The 22,092-nt window shown below is 48.5% G+C and overlaps 1 protein-coding gene across 1 annotated transcript in view; it reads left to right on the top strand.

The window, feature by feature from the left end:
• SSH2 (slingshot protein phosphatase 2) overlaps positions 1–22,092 on the top strand; it is a gene marked incomplete at its 3' end in the record, with an annotated part of 69,714 nt that overhangs the window by 3,196 nt on the left and 44,426 nt on the right. The window contains exon 2 of the mRNA XM_079545113.1: positions 20,276–20,319. Coding sequence (XP_079401239.1) covers positions 20,276–20,319 — 44 coding nt within the window. The remainder of the gene's footprint in view (positions 1–20,275; positions 20,320–22,092) is intronic.

Genomic DNA, 22,092 nt, shown 5'->3' with positions numbered 1-22,092 from the left:
TAGTTATGTGTGTTGGGATATAATATATTGAAACTTGTCCTTTTAAATTATTTTTACGCACGGTTCTGCAGAACAAAAGCTGCGATTCCTTTTAAGTGCTGGCATTCCTCAGCCTAACACTTATCTGCTCTGAAGGGAAGAAGCTGGGCAGGCAATCTGGCCCTTGCTGCTCTCACTGCTCGCTGTCTTCCCTACCCTCAGGGACACAATATGCTGTGTTGGAAGGGAGAGACTGACCCAGAAAGAGAGAATGTTCTGCATATATTGTTCTAAAATGCACGGTTTAAAAAATAAGTAAGTTTAAAGCAAATGAGAACATAAACCGTTTGACTTCCCCTCCTCCATCCCAGGGGAGCAGCCTGCAGGAAGCACAGCCCTGCACATGTGTCTGAGGGTCTCTGTCGTGTTTTGCTGCTGGAGCACACAGGAAATATTTTCCTGCTTATTTATGCTTCAGCTAAATATAACATTTCTCCACCTCTGGCGCTGCAATTACTATTAAACAACGTGGCAATTGGAGTTGGGTCATTGACAAATCTTCCTCTGACACGGAAGTCCCATTTAAATTAGTTAAGATCTTGATAGCTCTGCTTGTATAATGTTATGGAGGGGACTGCAGGCTGGCTAAGGGAGCAGTGCTCTCCTTTGAAACTAGTAGGCCCAGCAGTGCCTTCTTTAAAGATGCTCCCATCTCTTACTCGCTATTTTTCACCAACTGATGTTTTATAGTTTTCCTAATGAGAACTTACTGACTTAAAGGACATACTGAATATAAAATGCCTTTTTCTCTCGTGCCTCCTACTAGTTTACTGTAAGGTTTCTTTGCAAAGCTGGCAGCTGCTGTGTCCTCCTCTTGTTGCTTTGTTTCCTGGAGCATTACAAGTTGTCAGCTTTGGAGTATTGCTATCATGACCAGTGAAGTGCAGCCCAAAGCAGTGGTGGGCAGGTCAGCCCCCTCTATTGCCTGCTCACTTTATTTTGGTGTTGACCCCAGGATGGCCATTCATAGCTTGAAGGAAGTTTTGTCTTGGTACCAGTTTTGCCTTTTCTTATTCCTTGGGTTGTGATGCTGCTTGTGGCATCCCAGATAGGAAAGTTGCAGCTTTCAAAATACAAAGTTAAATGGGAGCAGTGAGTGAAACGGGCACTGCGCTGATCTCCTCTTGAGCTGCAGCTGCACTGAGTTCGTGTGTAGGGGAAAAAAACTCATTTAAAAATTGGGTGAGATGCTGTAAGGAGTCGCTGTCTGCCTGCTGCGATCCGTGCTGTCAGAGCAGCCAAGGAAGGCTGAGAGCTCGGGCTGCTGTGTGTATCTGCTGTTATTCTGAGCCACTGAAACATTTACTTAGAGCTGTGTGAAGGAAGGCTGCCATTCAAACAGGGATCTGCTGGAAGTGTCTTGGTGTGAGAGGACACTGACCGAGGATTTCCACTTCCTCGAAATTAAATCCTGAGAGATCTGTCACTGCAACTGCTGTGTCTTGGGAAATTTCCCGAGACAGAAGATGGCCTATGGGCAGCTCAGCTCTGTGTGGCTGCTCACAGCCTGCAGCTCAGGGCTTCATCTGCAGTCACAACAAACCACGTCTTCCCAGCACCTTTGTGACTCGGCCCTGCTGAGGTAAGGCAGCTCTGTGCTGCGCAGTGCTGCCAGCTCTCGCTGTCCTTGCGAGGCCGTCGTGGGCAGCAGACTTCAGAAATGCTCCCATGTTTCTCGAGCTCAGTTGACTCGAAGCTTTCACTGTCTGGCCCCTGCACGTCCTTTTAGCAGTAGGTGTGCACTGAGCTGCTCTTCTCCGAGTGGTGCTTGCTTTATGTAAGCTGGCCTGGCAACATGAAGGCAGCGCTCTTGTCAGCTGCCTGCTCCGAGTCTCTGAGCTGTTCAGTTCAGCCTGGGAATTTAACCAGAGCCTCATTTCTGATTAGTTTGAATATCCTTCTAATTTATTAGGTAATGAGAGTAATGCACGTTGGTATAAAGGGATCTTGAAAGCAAAGGAAGAAATAGATATCTATTAGAAGTAGTTGGGAATTTGGACAGGAGAAACAGAATTTCTAATACATTGGCTGGAAGCTGTTCCTCTGCAGGGTTCTGCTTCAAGGGATAAAAAACTGATGAAGGCTAAAACCACATTTGCATTTGAGTTGGGTTGTACAAAGCCATTAGGTCCCAGAACCACCTACAAAATGCTGCGCCTATTGCGTGTGTAACACTGCAGTATCTGTGCCTTGTGTGTTTTATCATTTGGGCAGGCTTCATATGTGCCAATAGCTTTTTGCCCAAGTGCAATTGCTCTGGGTATGCATCTTATCAGCATTGCTCACTGCAGGCTGATCAGAAGGCACAGAACGTTGCTGTAGGATGAGTCATGCAGTTAAGCAGCTTGTTGCTTCCATGGTGAGACGCACCCTTGTTGTGTATGCCAGCAATCATGAAACTCCTGGCAAATACCCTGTGACGTGAACTTCTTATGGCCTTGGTAAATGAAATGCCTGTGGCACTTGCTGGGATGTGTTTTGTTTGTGCCTGCTCGCTGCTTTTGGGTATTCTGCTCCTCCTTCTCCCACGGAACTCCTCAGCTGAGACTTCAGTGAAGAAATTACAGCATCAGTGCAGACCATTTCAGGGTGAAATTAGAGGGGCACTTAAAGCAGCAGCTTTCTAATGTCTTTGGTTACTTCACAAGAAGTCTAATCTGTCCTGTTTTGAAATAACTGTTTTATCACAGATCATCCTGTCCCTGTGCTGAGCTCAGGAGGCGGTTTGGATGCCTGATCTTTCCATTGCCCTGAGGGCAGCACACGGGGAGTGCATCTCTGGGAAGTGAGTGTGGGATTTGTGATGCAGCTCCTTGTTGCACAGCTCACCTCCAGCCCAGTCAGGTGAGCCAGGAGCCACTCTGAGGTGAGAGGAAAGTAGGATCTGAAGGGCAGAAGACCCCAAGCTAACTCCTGCATGCTGTGGATCCATCGGGTCATACGTTGTCTCTCCTCAGTAGGCTCTAACACACTTGCAGCAGCGGTTGGTGTTGATGCTGTCTCATTAGGAGACAATCTGCAAGCTGCTGCTGTTCGTTTTCTGTAAGTGGCTTTGTGTTTAGAGTGGGACAGCCCAGCAGGAGGTCAGGACGGGCTCCAAGCACAAGTTTACCTTCTCTCTCAAGCGCAAGAAGTAGTTGGGTGAGAGTGGCAGCAGGAGGCTTTTGTTGAGGGTTACTGCTTCCACTTCTTAGCTCTCAAGGCCTCCTTAGCAAAATGCAAGAGCTGCTGAGCTGGACACCTTTATCTTCAATTTTTAACTGAATTTCATATCTGAGAAATGGATTCATAATGTGGAAAGCTGGTCTTCTTGCAAGGGAATGCAATTGTCCAATTACTCTGGCTGGCTGCTGCCGTGTCCCTTCTGTTTTGATGTACAGAATTATCACATTTAGCATTAATGTGAGAACTTTTAAGACTCGTTCAGCTGGCTTGGTTTACCTTCAGTGGCTAACATCTGAGAAACGTGTATATTAGATCCCTTAAGAAAAAAAAAGGACAAAAAACACTCCAGGCTTTTCATCTTTATGCCTTTTAGCGTGATGATGAGAGGGAGGGCTTAGGGCATGTGCTGTGCGTGTGAAATGCTGTGCTCTCTGAAGGAGAGCTTCGGAGGTAGCCTGAATTTTCTTCCTGATGCAGGACCAGCCCTTTCATGTTTCTGGAATAGAGATTGAGTCGTCTTCTTCTCTAATCCTTTTTTGTTGATTGTTTTCCTTTCTACAGCCCTTCTGGATGATATGAAATAATTTAAGGACGCAGACCTGGGCTTGCTGTTCAGTGATTTGGATTTAAACACAGCGCTTCAAAAAGTGGTATTAAAGTTACCCAGGACAACAAGAATATGGCAGCTAGTTGAAGTGTGAGCCCAGAAATGACAGAGTTCTCTTTTGCCTTTTAAAATTGCAGCATGGCTGACAAAGACTGAATTCATTTCCCAAACAAGCATTTTTTCTTATGTAACATCCAGCGAGTTTTGCTGGGGGGAGTTTCCTCTGCTTTTGTTTTCAGCTGAGTTGTGCTTAGGTGGGGTAGCTAGCTTAGGACTTCAAAAAGAGAAGTGAAACCAATCAACCTGTTGTCTGCTGCTTTTTGACGTTTCTCCCTTCTTGGTGATATTTTTGGTTGGTCTCACAACAATGAAAAGACATTCAAGCCTGAACTTCAGCTTTTAAATGCATCTGCAGACGTTTGGTTCCCCTGTGGTGTGGGTTGGGTCTGGACGTAGAAATCTGTGCTCACGTTATCTCTGGCTGCTTGTCAGCTGCTGCTGCCTGCTGGCTGGGGAAGCTCCTCAGAGAGGTGGTGCAGATCAGTTGGCCTCGCTGTGCACCTGCATCTTAAACGGAAGGTCTGGGGGCAAAACAATGAGCACAGCGTGTTTTGAGATGCCTTCCCTGTATTTGGGCTTTGTTATAGAAACTGTCAGCAAGGGAGGCGTTATCAGCTAGCACTCAGAGTACGGCTGGGATCGCAGAGGAGGGCGAGCGTTTGTCCCGTGCTCTGCAGATCCCCGCTCTCAACGTGTGCTATCGGCTGTGCCGGTCTCCTGCAGCCCACACTTCTGCTCTTTGAAGTGGAATTTTTCTCTTACACGTACACCAGCCACTGCTCCAGTCTGCAGGGAGCTCTGTGTAACTGAGAGGTGTGCGTGTGTGGGGATGCTCAGATGGTTATTTCTGTCTGGCTCTCTTACAAGGAATGAAGTACGGTTTGATGCTCTCTTGAGGAGAGGGGAAAGCTTGGTGTCTGGTTAGAATTTGGCCTGAAGATGGTTTGACTTAAAATAAGCTTGAGGAAGTGTTCATGGCTTGATTTTTAAACTTGAGATGCGGCTCATTTAAAAATAGTAAAACAAGCTGAGATTTCATTAAGTTTAAACTTAGAAGTTTGGTTTCAGGAGAGAGCGTCTCGATCCAAGGAGGGTTGGTATGAAGATAGCCCGAGGGGGAGGCAGTCTGTTGTCAGAACTCGGTGTAGTCGCTGTGAAACAGCACTTCTGGACGTATTTGACTCTTCTTGGACTCCGCTCTGATGTCAATCCTGCTTTGCCTGCGCTGTGGGAAATACTGAAAAGCCCCAAAGCTCTCGAGGTGCATCAGCAGTGGGTGAGCAGAGGGCCTTCCTGCAGGGGAGGGGACACGGAGGGATCTTCCAGCTGTGTTCTGATGGCAGCCAGCTTTGCCAGCGTGCAGCCCTCTGCTCTGAGCACAGCTCGGGCCCTGCAGCTCAGTGCTGGAGCACCACTGCTCAGCCCTGCTCTCTGCCTCAGCCCTGGCGCTGCCCCCATCACAGCATCAGGAGGAGAAGCTGCTCCCAAGAGTCTTTAACGTGCGATGGTGGCTCTGGCTGAAATGGAATAATCGTGTTTTAAAGGGTGCTCTAAAGCTTTATAAATATTAATTTTGTTCTTTTGTTTCCTAATAAAGGGGTTTGATTCATGAAATCGCTATTTATTTATTAACCTGACAAACTAATAGCAAGCTCTCTTCTTTCAGTGTGTGCATGTGCCATATCACAATTCTGCTTGTCACCATACATAAGAACTTCATTCATCTGCTTTAAAATGTCATTGATAACAACTTGGCAGTGGCCCAGCTCGGAGCAAGTTAACTACAAAAGGCTGCATTGTAAACCTTTCTGAGAGTACATGCTACATTAAGTCTAAAATTAAAGTACAGCCTGGTCCAGGCTGCATCTAACTGCCAAATAGCTTCAAACCTCTGAAAAAGTGGGGCTCTGTGCCTGAAAACGGGATAGATTGGAATTAAGGCTGCATTCTGCTTACTTAAACCCTCAAGGTACCGAATTTATAGACCTTGTGAAATGGGAGAGGATATCATAGTGAACCACAAGTAGCAAAATGAGGACCTGGTTATTTCCTTTGGTCTCTTCTTTCTTTGACTGAACGCCCAGGATGAGAAGTGCAGTCTGCAAATGAGCCTCTGGGAGTGAATTGAAGTGATTTTGGAATGGTACTTCGTGTCGTTTGTCATAACCTTTCCCGACCCCAGCTGCAGTCTGCTCACCAAACGTGTTTGTTCACCTGTGGGTTCCCATGGTGTGAGCAGAGTGCCTGGCATTGCTGTGTGTGTGGTGAGGCGCTGCTCGTGAGGGCTGCTGTGTCCGTGCAGCCCCGGTTAACCCAGCTAGTGTCACTGCACTAAGTGGAGCAGAGCATGAGGCTTTCAGGCATCTTCATGCCAGGTCTCCTGGGAGCAGTGTGTGCACATTCTTAGCACCGTGCTCATCCTATGCTCTGAGGATGGGGATGGCTCGGGCAGTGCGGTGAGGGGCTCTGAAGGGTGTATGGTCTGATAGCTGGCATGGGGACAGCGAGAGCCTTCAGGAAAGGAAAGAGGGGGGTATGATTTCACGCTTCTTCACTTCTGTGGTTTCTTTTGTTTTGTCTCTTTCTGGAGTATAGCGTATGGACAGCGCCATGGGTTAGGGAGCTCTGCGTCTTCAGAGGCTTTTGCTATATAGCCTTCCACTGAAGTCAATGGGCGTGGAGGTAAGCTTTCTGACGACACTCCCACCACTCACTCTGCACCCTGGTGCACAGAACACTTGTATTTGAGCATTGTTTTTCCCCCCAAAAGTCGCATGCAGTTGCACAGTGAAGACATTGCTTATTTGCGTCGTGCAGATCTGGTTGTAGCTGTTGAAGAGTGCAAGCAGTGAATATCAGTGTGGGAGACTTCACCAGTACTGCATGAGCACTTGCCACTGCTGTCAAACATTGCCACGGCCAATTAAAATACAACTTCACTGTTGATCTGTGAGTTGAGTGAGGTTTTGAGTGCAGGGCCGAATGTCACTGAGTGAAGTGTTTGTGCTCCCGATGTTCAGCACCTCTTGCTCTGCTGTGATTTATTTGTACCAGTTCTGAGTTTAGTCTGCCAATGAGTAATCACTTTATCACGAGCCACTCAGAGTCAGCGAGAGTTTCCTGTTTCCTCGTCTTTCTGTTGATTTCCTTGCTGTTGAAATACAACTTTCTCCATTGAAACAAGGATGTTGCTGTACTCTTCGTCTTCCATCTAGTGGCCCAGAGGGAAGGGGAACCTCTGCAATATTCCCACAGGGATGTCGACATCTGGGTCTGGTGACTAAATTGTTATGATAAAACACAAATTCATTAGTTGATGCTGCTGAAATGCACTGACTTTTCTGTACTCCTCATAGGAGGCTTTAAAATATCCAGCTGCAGGCTGATCCTCTCCAAGCATGTGACTCTGACATCAGTCCTAGAAGTGAGGCGTTGAACTGCCTCCAAAAATGAGCTCATTGGGTGATATTCAATGCACTGATTTAGCATAGAATTAGCTAATTTGATTACATGATCACCTGCACTTACTGTTTGAGTGATGTGAACTCATTCCAGTGCTGGCTGCTGTCGTTTAAGTGTTAGTGCTGTAACCCCGAGGTGCTCTCGGTAGGATGCCCTGCTGCTGCTGTGCAGTGGGAGCTGGGCTGGCAGAGCCCTCCCTATGGACACTAACATGCTGTAAGACTTGCCAAGTTCCTTGGCTTTTCTTCTCCCTCTCCCAGAAAGTTATAGGGGAATAAGAGTTTGGGACCGTTAAGCAAGCCTTCTAAAACAGCTTGTAAGACTTAGGGTTGTTTTTTTTCTTACAACTCTCTTGCCTTGTTTAAATGTCTGCATAAAAACACAGCTATGTCCATTTGCAGGAGTTTGGGCAGTGGTTTGGCTGAAATCTGCCCTACCATCCAGCCTACAGCAGCCAGTCATCACCAAAAACAAATTAAACCTTGGCAGGACCATCCTGGAGGCAAGTTGCATGTGCTGAGCTTCCTCACCTCCTCCAGCTTGAGGTCAGCAGTAATTGCAGACTTCCTCTCACGACCTGCACAGAGCGTTCAGGCAGCACATGGGAATGACAGTGATCCTGGATGCACCTATCCATTGTTTGGGAGACTTCAACACATTAAGCATTTACCTGTAGTCATGATGGGAGTATGTCTTAATTGCTGGTGTCTGAGCATATCAATGCATACCTGACTTAACATTTATTTTTCTAAGCATGGGAATTAGATAACCAGTATGTCGGCAGAAGGGTTCCTGTGAGTTTACCCCAAAACAGTGTCATTTTTTTTCTCCCCTCCCTCAGTATTTTCTCCTTGCTATTGCATGTTCCAGGACTGCTTGCTCTGGGGATCCCTGCTGAATGAGGTCTTTATTGAGCTGGCCATAACATTGCTCTTCTCTTTCAAGAAATACTGCTGCTAGGACAGAGGAAGACGCTGTATCTCACAGGGCTGTTAGACAGTGTTGCCTGACTGTGATCTGTAACCAACTCAGGAATTGAGTTGGAAAAAACACTGAGGTTTTGCATAGGAAGCTAAAGTGAGGAGAAGCTCTTAAAGAAGTGCAGAGCAAGGGAAAAAAGCTCAGTTTGAAGAGCGAGCAGTAGCAAGTGATACGGGAAGAGTGCTGCTCCTGTAAGGTGAGTGATGCTGCAGAGCAGCCGGGGGGCTGCGTGGTGCTGGCCCTGAGCTCTGACACCCAGGGCAGTGGGATCCCTTCCTGCTGCCTGATTACAGGAAGCTGGCCCGTTTCCAGAGTGAGTTCCTGAAACATCCTCAGCAGGGAGGAGGTTTGGGATGACAGAACGCTTATTCACGCCCAGCATGTCAGCTACAGCAGCAGCTACCTGCAGTGGCTGGACGGCCGCTGCCTGTTTCCGTCACCTCCCAGAGGTGTGCCTCAGCCCCTGAGCCCGTGTTCTGCAGCACTACGTCAGCAGCATCCTTCCCATGCTGTCTCTGCAAAGGGATGAAATGAATGCCAGCCTTTCCCAGCGGAACACCTGCCCTGCACGTGTCCCAGGGTTGTTCAGAATGCACACAGGGCTGCGGATCTGCAGAGCTGAGCTGTACCCCGTGCTGCCCGAGGGCAGGCGAGGAGCCCAGCCTGCCTGCAGCCCGGAGAGCCCTGCCAGTGCCTGCAGGAGGGGGTGGGGAGGGAAGCAGATGCTCCTCGGAAGTTCATACCGTGGTTAATAATGTAATTCACAGATGGTGGTGGAGGCCTTGAAGAGGCTTTCATGCAGTACTTACGAGCTGTAATAGACAGATCATCGCATAAGGGCTCGTAAATAGAGATGACTTAATCCCAAGGATGAGTCTGCAGCGATCTGTTTGATAGTGGCCCTGTGGCTCGCTGTAACCTTCTTATACAATCCAAAGCCTTTAGCATCCCTGAATGTGGAGCGCTGCCCTCAGACCGGGCCGATCTCTGATAACAATGTCAAGATAAAATGCAAATACAGATTTGAGATCTCAAATGGAAATGGTTCTTATGACATAGAAAACAAATTCCTTTGTCCTGGTACAGGAATCGATACAGACAGTGCAGGTGTGGAAGTTGCTTAACACAGTGCCTTCCTCTTGAGAAGCAGTTCTGCTTTTATTTTCCTTTATATGGTAGGCATTGGAAGCAATGAGTAGCTGGCAGTGCATCTTGATGGATAAGGAAAGGACCGTGCGTTGCATGTCCTCTTGGGTTTGCTTATGTATTTACTTGTTAAGAAGAAGTTCACTCCATGCTACATAGCAGATGAACATGCTGCCTTTCCAGAGATCACAAAAAGTATTGCTGAACTCTCAGTGAAATGCTGCAAGCATTTGTTCTTGGGAGGCTGATTGTGGAGGTCTTCAGTGAGTGCTGGCTGTGAGCTGTGTAACTGCAGGTCTGTATTAGGGGCTTCCAAGCTGATACAATTACATTAAAAAACAAAAGTTTTGGGTAACACCAGAGCTGACCTTGTTGTGCGTGTGCAGCTTCCACTTCCAAGGGATTTCCATAATAATAGCTTTGATTTTTAATTTTTCCAAGTTGAAATCATTTAGTAAATTGGCTTTTTGTGATGCTTGTCATGTGATGGTTCATGAGCCCTGAAGAATGTGCTCCTGTGACTGCAGCCGTGTGTTTGCCTGTACCGGAGCGGGCTGCGCTGTGTTCCTGCTGTGTTTGGAGCTGGGGAGCGAGGCTGGGGGGCTGAGGGCTGCCTCCACAATGTCTGACATTTCCAAGCAGCAAAAAATGCTGCTAATGAAGTTATGTCCAGCTTCCAGTCCTGCTGCTGGTGTGTGCTGCTGCGCTGCATTGCCTGCACCCTTGGATTAATCCATTGTTTTTTTTTGTAGCACCTTACTTCCTCCAAGCTGCACCTTGTTTTCAGCTCTCTCTCTAGTACTCGTTGCTTCACACTTCAGGATTTAGCTTGCTGTTCATGCTTGCATTAAAAAACCCGAAGGTTCAAGCCCTCAGCTCGCACTGCGTAGCCCCAGCAGTATTTGCACTTGGCTCAGGAGGTGCAGATATGTCAGCTGAGGGATCCCTTCTCATTTGGCTGGTCAGCCAAGCTCTCCTCAAGCGCATTAGGAGGATCTGCAGCTTAAGTTCATCAGAGGACTGACCTGTTCTGGTTTTAATGAGATTTATTATACGTGTACCTTTTGGATTTGGCTGCTTTGGCCTTCAAAACAGCCTGTACAAATCTGCTAGTAAAAGCAGGGCTGCCTGAAAACTGACTCCTCATTCTGAACCTGCCCTCCTTCAAGATTATGGATTCCTTTAAAATTAAAATACCATCCTTTGTGCTGCTGGCACGCAGCTTGGCTGCACGGCTTCGCCAAGTGCTGGCATTGGTGCTTCCTTTCGAGCTCCTGCACAGCTCCCTCCTAGGAAACCGCAGTGATGGAATGCTGATGCTGCAGCTCACGTCTGGGGAGGACAGAGGAAAGCTGGACGTCACAGCTGATAGATGGGTCACGGTGTGCAACTTCTGCAGGCACGGCTGCAGCCCCTACGTGTCTGGGGGAGAAGCGAGGCAGGGCTGTCCTCACTGACACACGTGGGCAGGGTGTTATTTGATCCAGACTGACATGTGTGGTACAGATGTGGTTGTGAGCACGAGATGAGAAGTTACGGTTGCTCTGCACGTATGTCGACCCGCAGGATATCAGCACCCACACGTTTTTCAGTGTGATTTATTTGTTTGAAGAAACAATGTGTGTGGTTGTTTCAGAGGAGGGGGTGGGTGTTACTGTGTTGTGGATTTGTTTTGGCCAAGCTGTTTGCGTCTGGTACTTTGTGCATTGGATGGTCGTGCATTGCATGGCTCTGCTTGGCCAGAGCTGCCCCTTAGCCTTTGGTGGGGTTGGGCCTGGGGTCTGTGGCTGGGCATGTGGGGATTCCACTCATCCCACCAGGACTTGGAGAACGTTGCAGTCTCTGGAGCTGGGAAGCAAAGTGTGGTTTGTTGGGCTGTGCTCTGGGTGTTTGTATGCGCAGCCCTGCAGTCTGCTGAGGTGAATGCATTGCTGGGTGTAGCGCCTTTTTTTGTTGTGTCTTTTTTTTTTGTTAATAAACGGATCTATTAATGGAAGCAGAGTGCATAATGTAATCCTAAAATAGCTCCTCCATGAATGCAGAAACATTCCACTTCTGACTAATCAGCCATTCAGAACGAGCATTAAGTAGGGAGCAGAGGCTTTCCATATCTGTGGTTAGGAATGCGCTGGGCTCAGCCTTGCGCACCCCCCCTCCCAGCCCATACCTGCTATCTCCACAAGCACCCTGCTCACTGCCTGCCTGGGGCTGCCCATCCTGCTGCCCCAGGCTGAAGGATGATGCTGATAAACAGTCCTCAAAACCAGACCGGTGCTTCTTTTGCTCGTGAGTGAACCAGAGCACAGATATGTTCTGAGCCCTGGCTGCAGTGCATGGCCTGGTGAGCTGGGCAGCCCATGGGCAGTGTGCTTCTGAAGGGGCTGTTTCCTTTGCCACTCCAAGCCCAGCAATGCCCTACGGCCATCTTATTTAGAGACGACCTCAAAGGCAAGTTGTGCTCTCCTCCCAAAGCGGGATTTTCACAGGGGCTTACACTGGTTTAAGATTGCATTACCCTAGCATAGCATAAACCTGTTTCCTGTTATCTTAAGGCAGAAAGCAGCTCAGGGATTTGGATTGATTCCTGCTGACTTCACCAATCCTTAAGGAGCACTTTGCCCCCACCTACCTGCTCCTAATTTCAGGCAATCAGATGTGTCCTTTGCTGTGTTATGTGGCAGGACAGCCTTTGGGAAGCAGCCCCAGCACACCCTGCTCCTCAGGTGGCCGCTCACTCAGGGCACTGGCCGAAGGGAAGGGAAGGTTTTAACTGGATTAACCTCAAGAAGAGAGTGTGGGGATTTAAGGATTAAGGAGCCCAAGGCAGCCAACAGTCACTGACTTCCAACCTGTGGTCAGAGAGCAGCCAGTTTCTGGGCTGGAGGTACAGCCCCCAGCCTGCAGCATGCCATGGAGGTATTAAGGCAGTGGTCTTAGGAGCACAGTGTGCATGTAGGGCATTTTTCCAAAGGCTGGTGTATCGATTGGAAGCTGTTCATAACTGATACCTTATAAGAAGAAACTGAGAGCACTGAGTGCTTAGGTGGGACCTTAAACCTGGCTCTCAGAAGATGTGTAGGTGCTCACAGCTCTGAGGACATCTTTCAGTAGGCTTCAGCTCTTCCAGCCTCCTGCATCCCCAGCCTTTGTCCCAAAGCGTTTCTCTCATCCCATATATTTTTCTACGGATAATGTTGTGCATCCCCTGGAAGAAGATCCTGGTAGTCTGCAGGGTTGGTGGAAGATGAAGGGGGGGATCAGCACACCCTGTTACTGGGGAGAGCGCATGGTTGCTCTGCTGAGGGGACAACAGATGGCACAAAGGAGCTGGGATTACGCAGCTGAGTGCTGCAGGGCCACAAATCTAACGGATCTGTTGAACTGCAGGGGTCAGGCAAGCCCAGCCTCATGCCAAGGCTGATGTCCTTCTCCTGCCTTCAGCACAGCGCGTGTGTTTGAAGCTGTTCTGGGCAGCACGTAGGGCTCTGACGTCTGGATGGGAGAATGGGCAGCTGCTTCCAGCTTCTGACACAGCCTGGCCTTTATGGCACTGTGGTGTTTCACAGAGGTTTACATTTGAGGAGTGATGCTGCCAGCTGTGTGCCACTTACCCGGCGTTTGGTCTTTGAAGGGAGATGTGGGGCCGAGCTGCCCTGCCTGCCTGGATCAACCAGCAAAGGTGAGTGTGTCCTGGCCAAAGACAAATAGCACCAGGTCGCTTTGCTGGAGTCTCATTAAGATCTGTTTTTCTCAACTTTCAGCCTCTGGAGAGAGAGAAACAGGACATTGGTTCGTTAACAGATGAAGAGTGCTGGATAGCTGCAGGAATTAAGAGCTGGACAGCATTGCCTTTTTTGTTTCCCTCCCACAGCAGTTTGGACAGATACCCAAATAAACAATAACAGATTTTTGGAGGAGCTGGCTGGGAGAAATAACAAAAGTCGAGGGACGGTCATTATGCATCTCCGTTCTTCTCATGTTTGACTACTCTGGAAAGCCTCCTGGTACTCCTCAGCTTCATTTTCCTTTCTCATCTTCCCTCCACCCCCATTGCACGAGGTGCCATCGTACTTGCTGCTGTAAGTTTGGTTGTGTCCCCACCTCCTCCATGGTGCTCATTGCATCAAGGGGAGGTTTGCGTTTAGCTCTATTCAGTGACCCTATGGTGACCATGGGAAAAGTCACAGCTGCGGAGCTGAGCTGTGCCTGCATGAGAATGGCTGCACGTACATCACTTCTATAGGGATTGAGCTGAGAGTATGCATCTAGGTGTAACCAAAACCCCCAACTTGCTTTTATTTGTGAACTTGTTGCTAACAGGAAGGTGGCTGATTGATTGCAAGACAAAGACCCTTCCCTTTGCTATGCACCTCCCTTCCTTCCACCCTCCTCCTCCTCCTCCTAAAATAGCCCTGCAGCATCAGGAGCAAAAACCAAATATCTCCTTCTTTCTCAAAGCACGCTTAACATTTGTCCATTCCAGTGAGAAACTGAGCTTTGTCTTAAACCAGAAGCTGGTGGAGCACCCATCCTTCCTAACCATTGGGGACAGCTTCACCTCTGTGATTGTCACCTCTTGTGCCTCTGGTGATGGGGTTCTCATCGTGCTAACCTGTGCAGTGGGCTGTCCCTGTGCCCAGCTCCAGAAGCCCTGCCCTGGGACTCATCAGCCTCCGTGTGAGTTTTTGACTTGGTCTTACCCAAACCATACCTCTGACATCAGCAACAATGCCTGGTATGCAAACTGGAGCTGTTAGGGTCAGTGAGTTTTCTCACGCTCATCCCATCAATGTAAGTGGAAATGGATACCTGTGGATTTCGGGATGTCCGGTGGGCCGTTTCATTATCTTTGCCTATCTATCATTATCTATGCCTGAAAGTAGGCTGAAGGGATACCTTCAGGGCTCTGGGAAGCCCTACGTTTCACAGAGAATCCTCATGATGTCAGATGTCTGCCTGAAAGTCAGAGGAGTCTGTTAGGGAGATGCCAGGTTTGTTTCTTTGTGTCTGTATCTGTCTAGATGGTGACAAGCAACATGCCACGACTTAGAGAGAAATCATCCATCGCGCCGCTTTGTGTGGTGCAGAGATTTTTAATGTCAATATGAAGTGTTTGTGGCATTTTTTTTTTCCCTTGGGAGCATCTCTGGGATTAAAGCAAAAGCTGTTGTACTCCCCATCAGGCGAGCTTATTTCATTGCAGCAATTCAGTGGACAGTAATCTCCTTTTTAATCTGTGCTCGTGCTGTAGCGTGGCCGGCCATGTCGTGCTGTTCCTCGTTCTCACTCTTGTACCAGTTGGAAGCTTCTTGTGTCCAAATGTTTGAGCGCTATTTCTTGTGTTTTTAGTGAGGCCCAATCTGGACGAAGTTTGTGTAAATCCCTGAGCTCCAGCAGAAAGATGAAAGCTCTGATAAGGAACTTGTTTTTTCTTTCTCCAGAGCAAGAGCACAATGTCTTTGACCTAAATATACCAATTACTGATGCAGCAAAGTGATACAGAAAACAATCTGGAAGGAATGCCAACCTCTGAATGAAGGCTTGGCTGCAGAGAGCGGCTGCGTATGTGGGGCCTCAAGCACGGAAGAAATGTGAGGAGGAAAAGGGTGTTCATTCAAAACGTATCATACAAATAGTGATGGGAGAGGGAGAAACTGCTGGGAAAGCTGCTGCTCTGCCCCATCCCTGTGTCTGTGGAGAGGTAGGAGCGCTACACACAGCACCGTGCAGCTCTCCCCTCCCCTTCCCTGGCCTACTTTGCTCAGCTCAGCTGTCTAAAGCACTTTTATGTCAAACTCGAAGGCTTCCTGGCAGCAGCTGCTATTTTTAAAGCGTTTGATGGCAAATGTAAGTATTTCAAAAGGTGGCTATGAGCTTCTCCTCTGCAGCGTAGGGGACTCCATTAATTAGTTTTATCGTTTTCAATAGTGGTTAAGGTTAACCTCCAGAGACTGGGGGGGTTCTGAGCAGCACTGGTTTCTGTTCAGCCTTGAGACCCGTCCTGCGGAGGGGAGCCCTGGCTCCACTCTCCTTACATCTCCTTATATCTCCTTATATCACCACTCTGCTTGTATCAGCTCACACAAATGCCTGCAGCCTGCAGGATGTCTGTTCTGCAGGTGCAGCTGTGGGCTCTGCCTGCCCATGGGCTGTTGCTGTGGGCAGATCCCCATGTACAGCACCAGCAGAGTGCTCCCACACAAAGTCAGCCTGGAAGCTGTGTTAGTTCAGCATCCCCATCCTGCCCTGGAACTCCTGCTGGTGAATTTGGGTGCATTCTCAGGCTTCCTACCCCAAAAAGGGAACCTTTTCTCGGCCCAGGTTTTCAAGTCAGTCCTTGTTTCCCTTTACCAGCCAGTGTTGTTGCTGGCACTTCAGACTTACTGCAAATGCAGCATGTGTGGGCTTTATGTGAACACAGTTTATTTAAGAGATTGATACAACTCAAGCTACTGTATGAACGTCTCTGCTGCAGAAAGATGCAATAGATAATTGGCAATCTGACTCAAACGTTTGTGTCTTGTTTTCTTCCAGCAAATGCTTTGAGATCATTGACAGAAGCAGCCCTACACAGGGCATGCTGTCAAGTAGAAGTCTATTGAATATTGGAAGGTGCTGAACTTGGGTTCTGTGTGATGATCCAGGCCTCTGTTCAGGTGCAGCTCTGGGCATCTCGTGGCAGTCCTGCTCAGACTTGGGTACCATGGAGTAGCTCTATGTCACTGTGTCAGTGTCAGCGGTTGAGCTGAGCTTTGAGGAACCCACATGTGCAACAAATGCTCTTATCTCTGGTGACTGTGCTGGAAGAAAAGCTTGCTTCATACTTGGTGACACCCAAGGAGAAGTCCTGCATGGAGCAGCTTGCAGTGCACAGTGCAGCTGTAGTGCAGAGATGCACGGGGAGATCAGTGGGTGCAACAGAGAGAAATATTTGCATGCTTCAGTCAGCTGCCCAGCCTCTGATTTCCCAGTGCAGCTGCATGCTTCCCTGCAAAGGTTGTTTTAGGCTCAGCAGCACTTGGTGTGTGTTTGAACAACTGGATGGGACCTGGCCCAGGGACAGGCAGGCAGGGAACGAGGAGATTGCCTGTTTAATTTTAGACCTCTTCTTTGATTACCTCTTTTGAGTCTGGGTCTGCAGTTGTTCACGTGATGCTGGCTTGACAGGTAAAAGGCCTCTGTGATGGCACGATCACATCTGAATCTTGGTATGGATTTGGGGGGATTCACATAAACTAGGTTTCTGTTGTCTCAGTAAGAAGCTGCCAGTTACTCTTTGCTAAGAGGTGAAAAGGCCTCAAATTGTCACAGCATTTTGTAATAGCTTTTGTGTTTCTGCTCTTGCACAAGACCTCTGTGCTGGTTAAGTAAGGATCATTTTAAAAAGCATAGTATTCACTTTGAAATTTAACAGTTTTGTGAAATGAGAATGACTTCACATCCACCTCCTGCTTCTGCCTGCCTGGAAGGAATTAGGATCTCTCGCTGCTGGTGTTTGTTGCTGCGCAGGGGGTTCTGTAAAAGTATCTCAGACACTGGAAAGCAATGAAGTTGCCCATGCAGAAAGTGTCACCCAGGCAAAATTTAGAAAATGGAGAAGTGGGGAGAAGTTCCTCAATGCCTGAAGTGTGTACTTAGCAGCTGTCAGCTCAGTGCTGAGGCTCGTGGAGTGGAACAACCTGGCATCCTGGTCCATATTGGCAGTGCTCTCTGTATCGATGGCTGCAGCTTGTTCCCAATAGAAGCATTTCCCAGGCACTGCCTGCACAGTCAGGTATGTTGGCACAAAATCACATACAATTATTACTTTGGAATCACTTTCAAGGCTTGCAGGACATATTTGCAGGGTGTAGTCTGTGTGAAGTGTTCCTGGTTAGAAATGCCGTGAATGTTACCCTAATAATGCTGTCTCTTGGAACAAAAGAAGCCGTTCTGATGTTCCCAGTGTTAAGCACAGGCAGACACCTCCAATCCTGTGCATTAGAGCGCAGACTGGATCTTGTTTATCACTGCATCAGTCTGCAAGGAGGAGATTGGTAGGAGCGGAGCCGCTTGCGTGACACGGAGCGACTGCCGTTGCACAGAGCAGAGCAGCGCTCAGAAATGTCGCTCCTCTCCCTTGCCCTTTTGATGACAGACAGTTGGCAGCAGATCAAAGCACAAACAGGATGAATGTTTTGCATATTCTGTCCTACATGGCCCAAAAAGAGCAGAGATGGAATTTTTTTCATCTTCCACTTTAAACGGCATTTAATATGTGGCCTAGTTCTGCGCTCTGCGACGCGCTTTCCCCCGGGCCGCACTTCTGCTCTGTGGGCTGGAAGCCTGGGGCTGCCCTGGGGCTCCGGGTCGGTTCCTTTGCTGTGCTGAATGCGTGGAGCCCTGGTTCTGGCTCTGGCCTGGCCCTGGTTCTGGCTCTGGCTGTGTGGTGCAGAAGGCTGCAGTGGGAGCAGTCAGTGTTGGTGTCCCGGGTTGCATCTCTGAGTGCTGTCCCTACTGCCCTAGGTTCCTCACAGTGCTTTCCCCAGGAGTCCACAGGTTCTAAGTGCTTACTGGCGCTTGCCAGCTGTGCTTCCTTCTCTTTGGGAATCCAGAAGCAGTAAAAGCTGGAGGTGCCCGCTGCTGTGTAGCATGGGAGCCCCAGCACAGCCGCTGTGTGTCCATGTGTCCGTGTGTCCGCCGCCTGTCCCCTGTCCTGCCCTTCCCTCTAGTGGGGTGACCCGTCATTGCAGCCAAGCCGTGGGTCGCAGCCTCCACAGACGCTTCTCTTTAGGCAATCAGCCACTTCTGGTGCAGACCTGCTACAGAATCACAGAATCACAGAATCGTAGGGGTTGGAAGGGACCTCCAGAGCTCATTGAGTCCAACCCCCTGCCAAAGCAGGTTCCCTACAGCAGGTCGCACGGGTCGGCATCCAGGCAGGTCTTGAACATCTCCAGAGAAGGAGACTCCAGCACCTCCCTGGGCAGCCTGTTCCAGTGCTCCATCACCTCACTGTACAGAAGTTAATATTAGAGAGGGCTTCACAGAGGCAGGTGGTGGTGGTTGGTCCCGTCTGGCCTCCTCCACTGAGCTCCTCCACTGATTTTTTGTGATGCCATGGCAGTGATTTGTTTAGAACCTTTGGTCGTTGTGGGGCTGTTGTGGCCTACTGAGCTCACCAGTTGCTGTGACCTGGATTTTTTTTTGGCGTGTGGAAATGGACGTTCATTATAATGCTAAAAATGTTTGCATAGTTTGGGTTCCTGAGCACAGTAGAGATTTCAAGTGCTCTTTCAGCTGGTGTTCCTTACTGTGATTTTGAGAACTTGTTCTCTAGCCAATTAGATGCTCTTGAACCATTTTGATTTACTCACTTTTTTTAATGTCTTAATCTATCCCACGTGTACCCTCTTCCCCTTGTCCACCTCTCTGTGTGCCCCTGTACTCCCCACCAACTTCATCATAGTAAACTGATGGGGATTTATGCTCTGGAAGGACCTGAGGACTTCCAGCAACAACAAACACACACACAACAACAAGTGGTGCTTTCAGAGGTAGATAGCAAATTGTTCAAAGGGATTCAAACTCAGCTGGGTGAGTGCTGACATCTCAAACCGAGCCTGGCTCCGCAATGGCTGCTCTGCTCCTCGGGAGGCTGCTCTTCCCCCGTGCTTCTGCCCCTTTCTGAATGCTGCCACCGCTTGCTTCGTGTTGGCTGTGGAATTCATTGAGGTACTCATACTGGGAGGAGGTGAGCACGCTGGCTTCCTTATCAGGCTGCTGGCATGTTGAGCTGCTTCTTAGGTGTGATGAGTAGAAGGCAGTTGTGCCAGCTCTTGCTTGTTGTGGATGGTTGTTCTGCAAGTTTTAGCTTGAAGCTGTGGTTGGAAGTGGCTCCATGTGAACTCCTTCATGGTATTTCTCGTTCTGTTCTTAGAAATAGAAGAGCAGCAGGAATCATGTGTTTTCTAGCTGCTTTCATACCCACAGATTCAGATCATTTAAATAAGAGAAACCAGAAGTTAACTTACTGTACTCCTCCCCTGTTCAGAGCTCGATGCTTAAACATGTCAGGTTGTGTGTTCTGCAGAGATGTCCATGCCCATAGCTTGCCCTGCTCTCCTGCACGTGCACCTTCAGCACTGCAGCACTTATGCAGATCTGCATAAGCATAATAAGTTTTCACTGATTAAAAGCAGATGCTGTACCCGATCTCTAGCCAGTGTCTGGCAATAGATGCTTAGATGTGCTGTGACATGCAATTAATAGCTGAGATCTCTCTACTGAGGTATTGCTTTGGGCTGTGATAGGACTGCCTGCTAAAGTTCAGCAGCACGCTAGAGGTTGTATGTACTCATTTTGCACTTAACACAGCCTGGTGTGTCAGGTGGAGCTTCCTGCTCTGTGTGCACCAGGTCCCATTGGGTGGGTTCAGTACATGCTGGTTTTGTGGACTCAAATTCGAATGCTGATGCTGCAATACCAATGAGTATGGTGTACATAAAAGTGATTAAAAAAAAAAAAAGGAGAAAAAATAGTATTTTTGCCCAGAATTAAGCTACGTGTCTGGCTCATAGCTGCTGCATGCAGTGGGGGCATTGGCAGGAAGAGAAGGAATCTGCAGTTTCACTCTGTGCTGAGTGAAGAGGGTTTGGAGGGAATGTGAAGTGACAGCTGAACAGAAAGCGAGCTCCTGGGCAGTGACAGCTCCACGCAGGAGCAGCGAGAATTTCCTTTGCTTTATGCTGTCAAGCCAGTGAAATGCAAATCTTTGGGTGCTGTATATATTAAAGCATGTTAACTCTTCTTTTCCTTTCTCTCCTATGTATGCAGGAGGCAGACAGTGGGGAAGAAGAATGCCGGTCCCAGCCCAGGAGGTAAGATTGTCACTTAGAGGATGCTGTTCTTTGCAAAACGTTCTGCAGTGCTTGTTGTGGGGTTTGGTTTGGTTTGTTTTACTTGGGAATGTTATCTGCCATAACTTTCTGCCCCTTGTTAATCTCATGTAACTGTCTCGTGGGTACCTGGCTGCAAAAAAGCACCCGAAACAAAAGATAAAACCGCAGTGCTTAACAGTGATCTGAATGGTGCCCCAGCAAAGGCATTGCTGCATCAGGAAATGGGGAAAAAAACAGCTTACACCTTAAAATGTACAGGAGGAGCAGTTCACAAAGATGTCAGTGAGTGTATCTCCCAAAGTGCTGTTTGCAGCCAGGAGGTGGTGTTGTGCCTGTAGCAAGTTGTGAGCATGGTGAGCCTGCACTTTGTGTATGCAGACATCACCTTGTCTGGGGAGCATGTCCTGGTGGTGGACTCCTTGTCTTCCACTGATGGATGTTGTTTCTCAGGGTTTGGCCCGTGATCAGAATATTCTGATATTAATAAACACTTTGTTGTCTGATTTTGAAAAGCCTCAAAAGCAGTGCAGGGGTCCCTGAGCTGGAAGGAAGATCAAGGAGGGGTTTTAGCAGTGATTGCCACCCCTGTGCTGTGCTTCTGCACCTCCGTGGTTGCATCCATCTTTGGGGTTTGTGAAGAGTGTTTCTAGAAGTGCAGGGTGAGCCTATGCCTCAAGAGCCCCTGCAGTGGATGTGTCAGTGTAGATGGTGACATGTATTAATGGTGGTGAGTGTAAATGGTGTTTTCAGAACGCAGTCATCATCTCAACAGTAGGCCTTTTGAGTCAGGAGATTTGTCTCCTATCCTCTCAGCCACCAAAAGCGTTATTTCAGCTCAACTTAATGCTTACAGTAAGCAACGTCAGTGTAGAACTAAGTCACTTCTCCAGCATCGAGAGCTCTTTCTTGGCTTAAAGTGTTGCAGCCAAATTGTGCGCAGGGAGTAAGGTTCCCTGTGGGGGGAGAAAAGAGGAAGCAAAGGTGAAAGTTCTCCCTTCATGTGCTCTTTGGCTGTTCTCTGCTTAATGCTGTTTGTGTGGGTAGGTAACAATGGAAACTGTCATTTTCAATATTTAAAAGGTTTCAGGGCAATGTGGGCTTTGCTTTTGGGACCAGCTTAGATGGCTCTGCAAAAGGAGAAGCAGCTGTGGCTCACGTTCCCATGACAGTGCAGTCCCCTGGCTGTGGGAAGGTGGCTGCTCCGCACCCTCAGGCTTCTCCCCTTCAGTGATGATTTAAGAATCTGTTTCTTCATTTTACATCTTTCACGACTGTGAGGAAAGCTGGAAAACACCAGTCCCAAAGGCTCAAGCTGAACTCGGCTCAATTCAAATTTTTAACTTCACTCCCAGCCTTCCAGCAGTCACAAGATGGGCTCATGACCTCGTCTCAGCATACAGAACATGTTGGGGGGGGGAGGGACGTAATTGTTGTGGGCACTTAGCAGCAATCGTAGCTTAGGTTTGAAAGAAGCGTGGTTTTTTTTCATATACTGGGGGAGGAAATGACAGCCTGCTGCTGGTGATCTGAATGCTGTGCCCAGAGAGCTGCACAGAGCTGGGGTCCCTCCTGCAGACACATGGGTGCTGTTGAATGTATGATTACAGTGGGATAAAAGTAAGAGCCAAACACGGTAAGTCATCAACCTGAGGAAGCTGCAGAGGAGGAGCAGCAGCTGTCTATAAACAGCTCAGAAAGGAGTGCTTCTTTCTAATCCCCAATTTCAAGGGAGCACGGCAAGTAGCAGCTGTT

The sequence above is a fragment of the Tetrao urogallus genome (assembly GCF_951394365.1).
Source record: "Tetrao urogallus genome assembly, chromosome: 20".
NCBI lineage: Eukaryota > Metazoa > Chordata > Aves > Galliformes > Phasianidae > Tetrao > Tetrao urogallus.
This window is presented reverse-complemented; position numbering and strand designations above follow the sequence as displayed.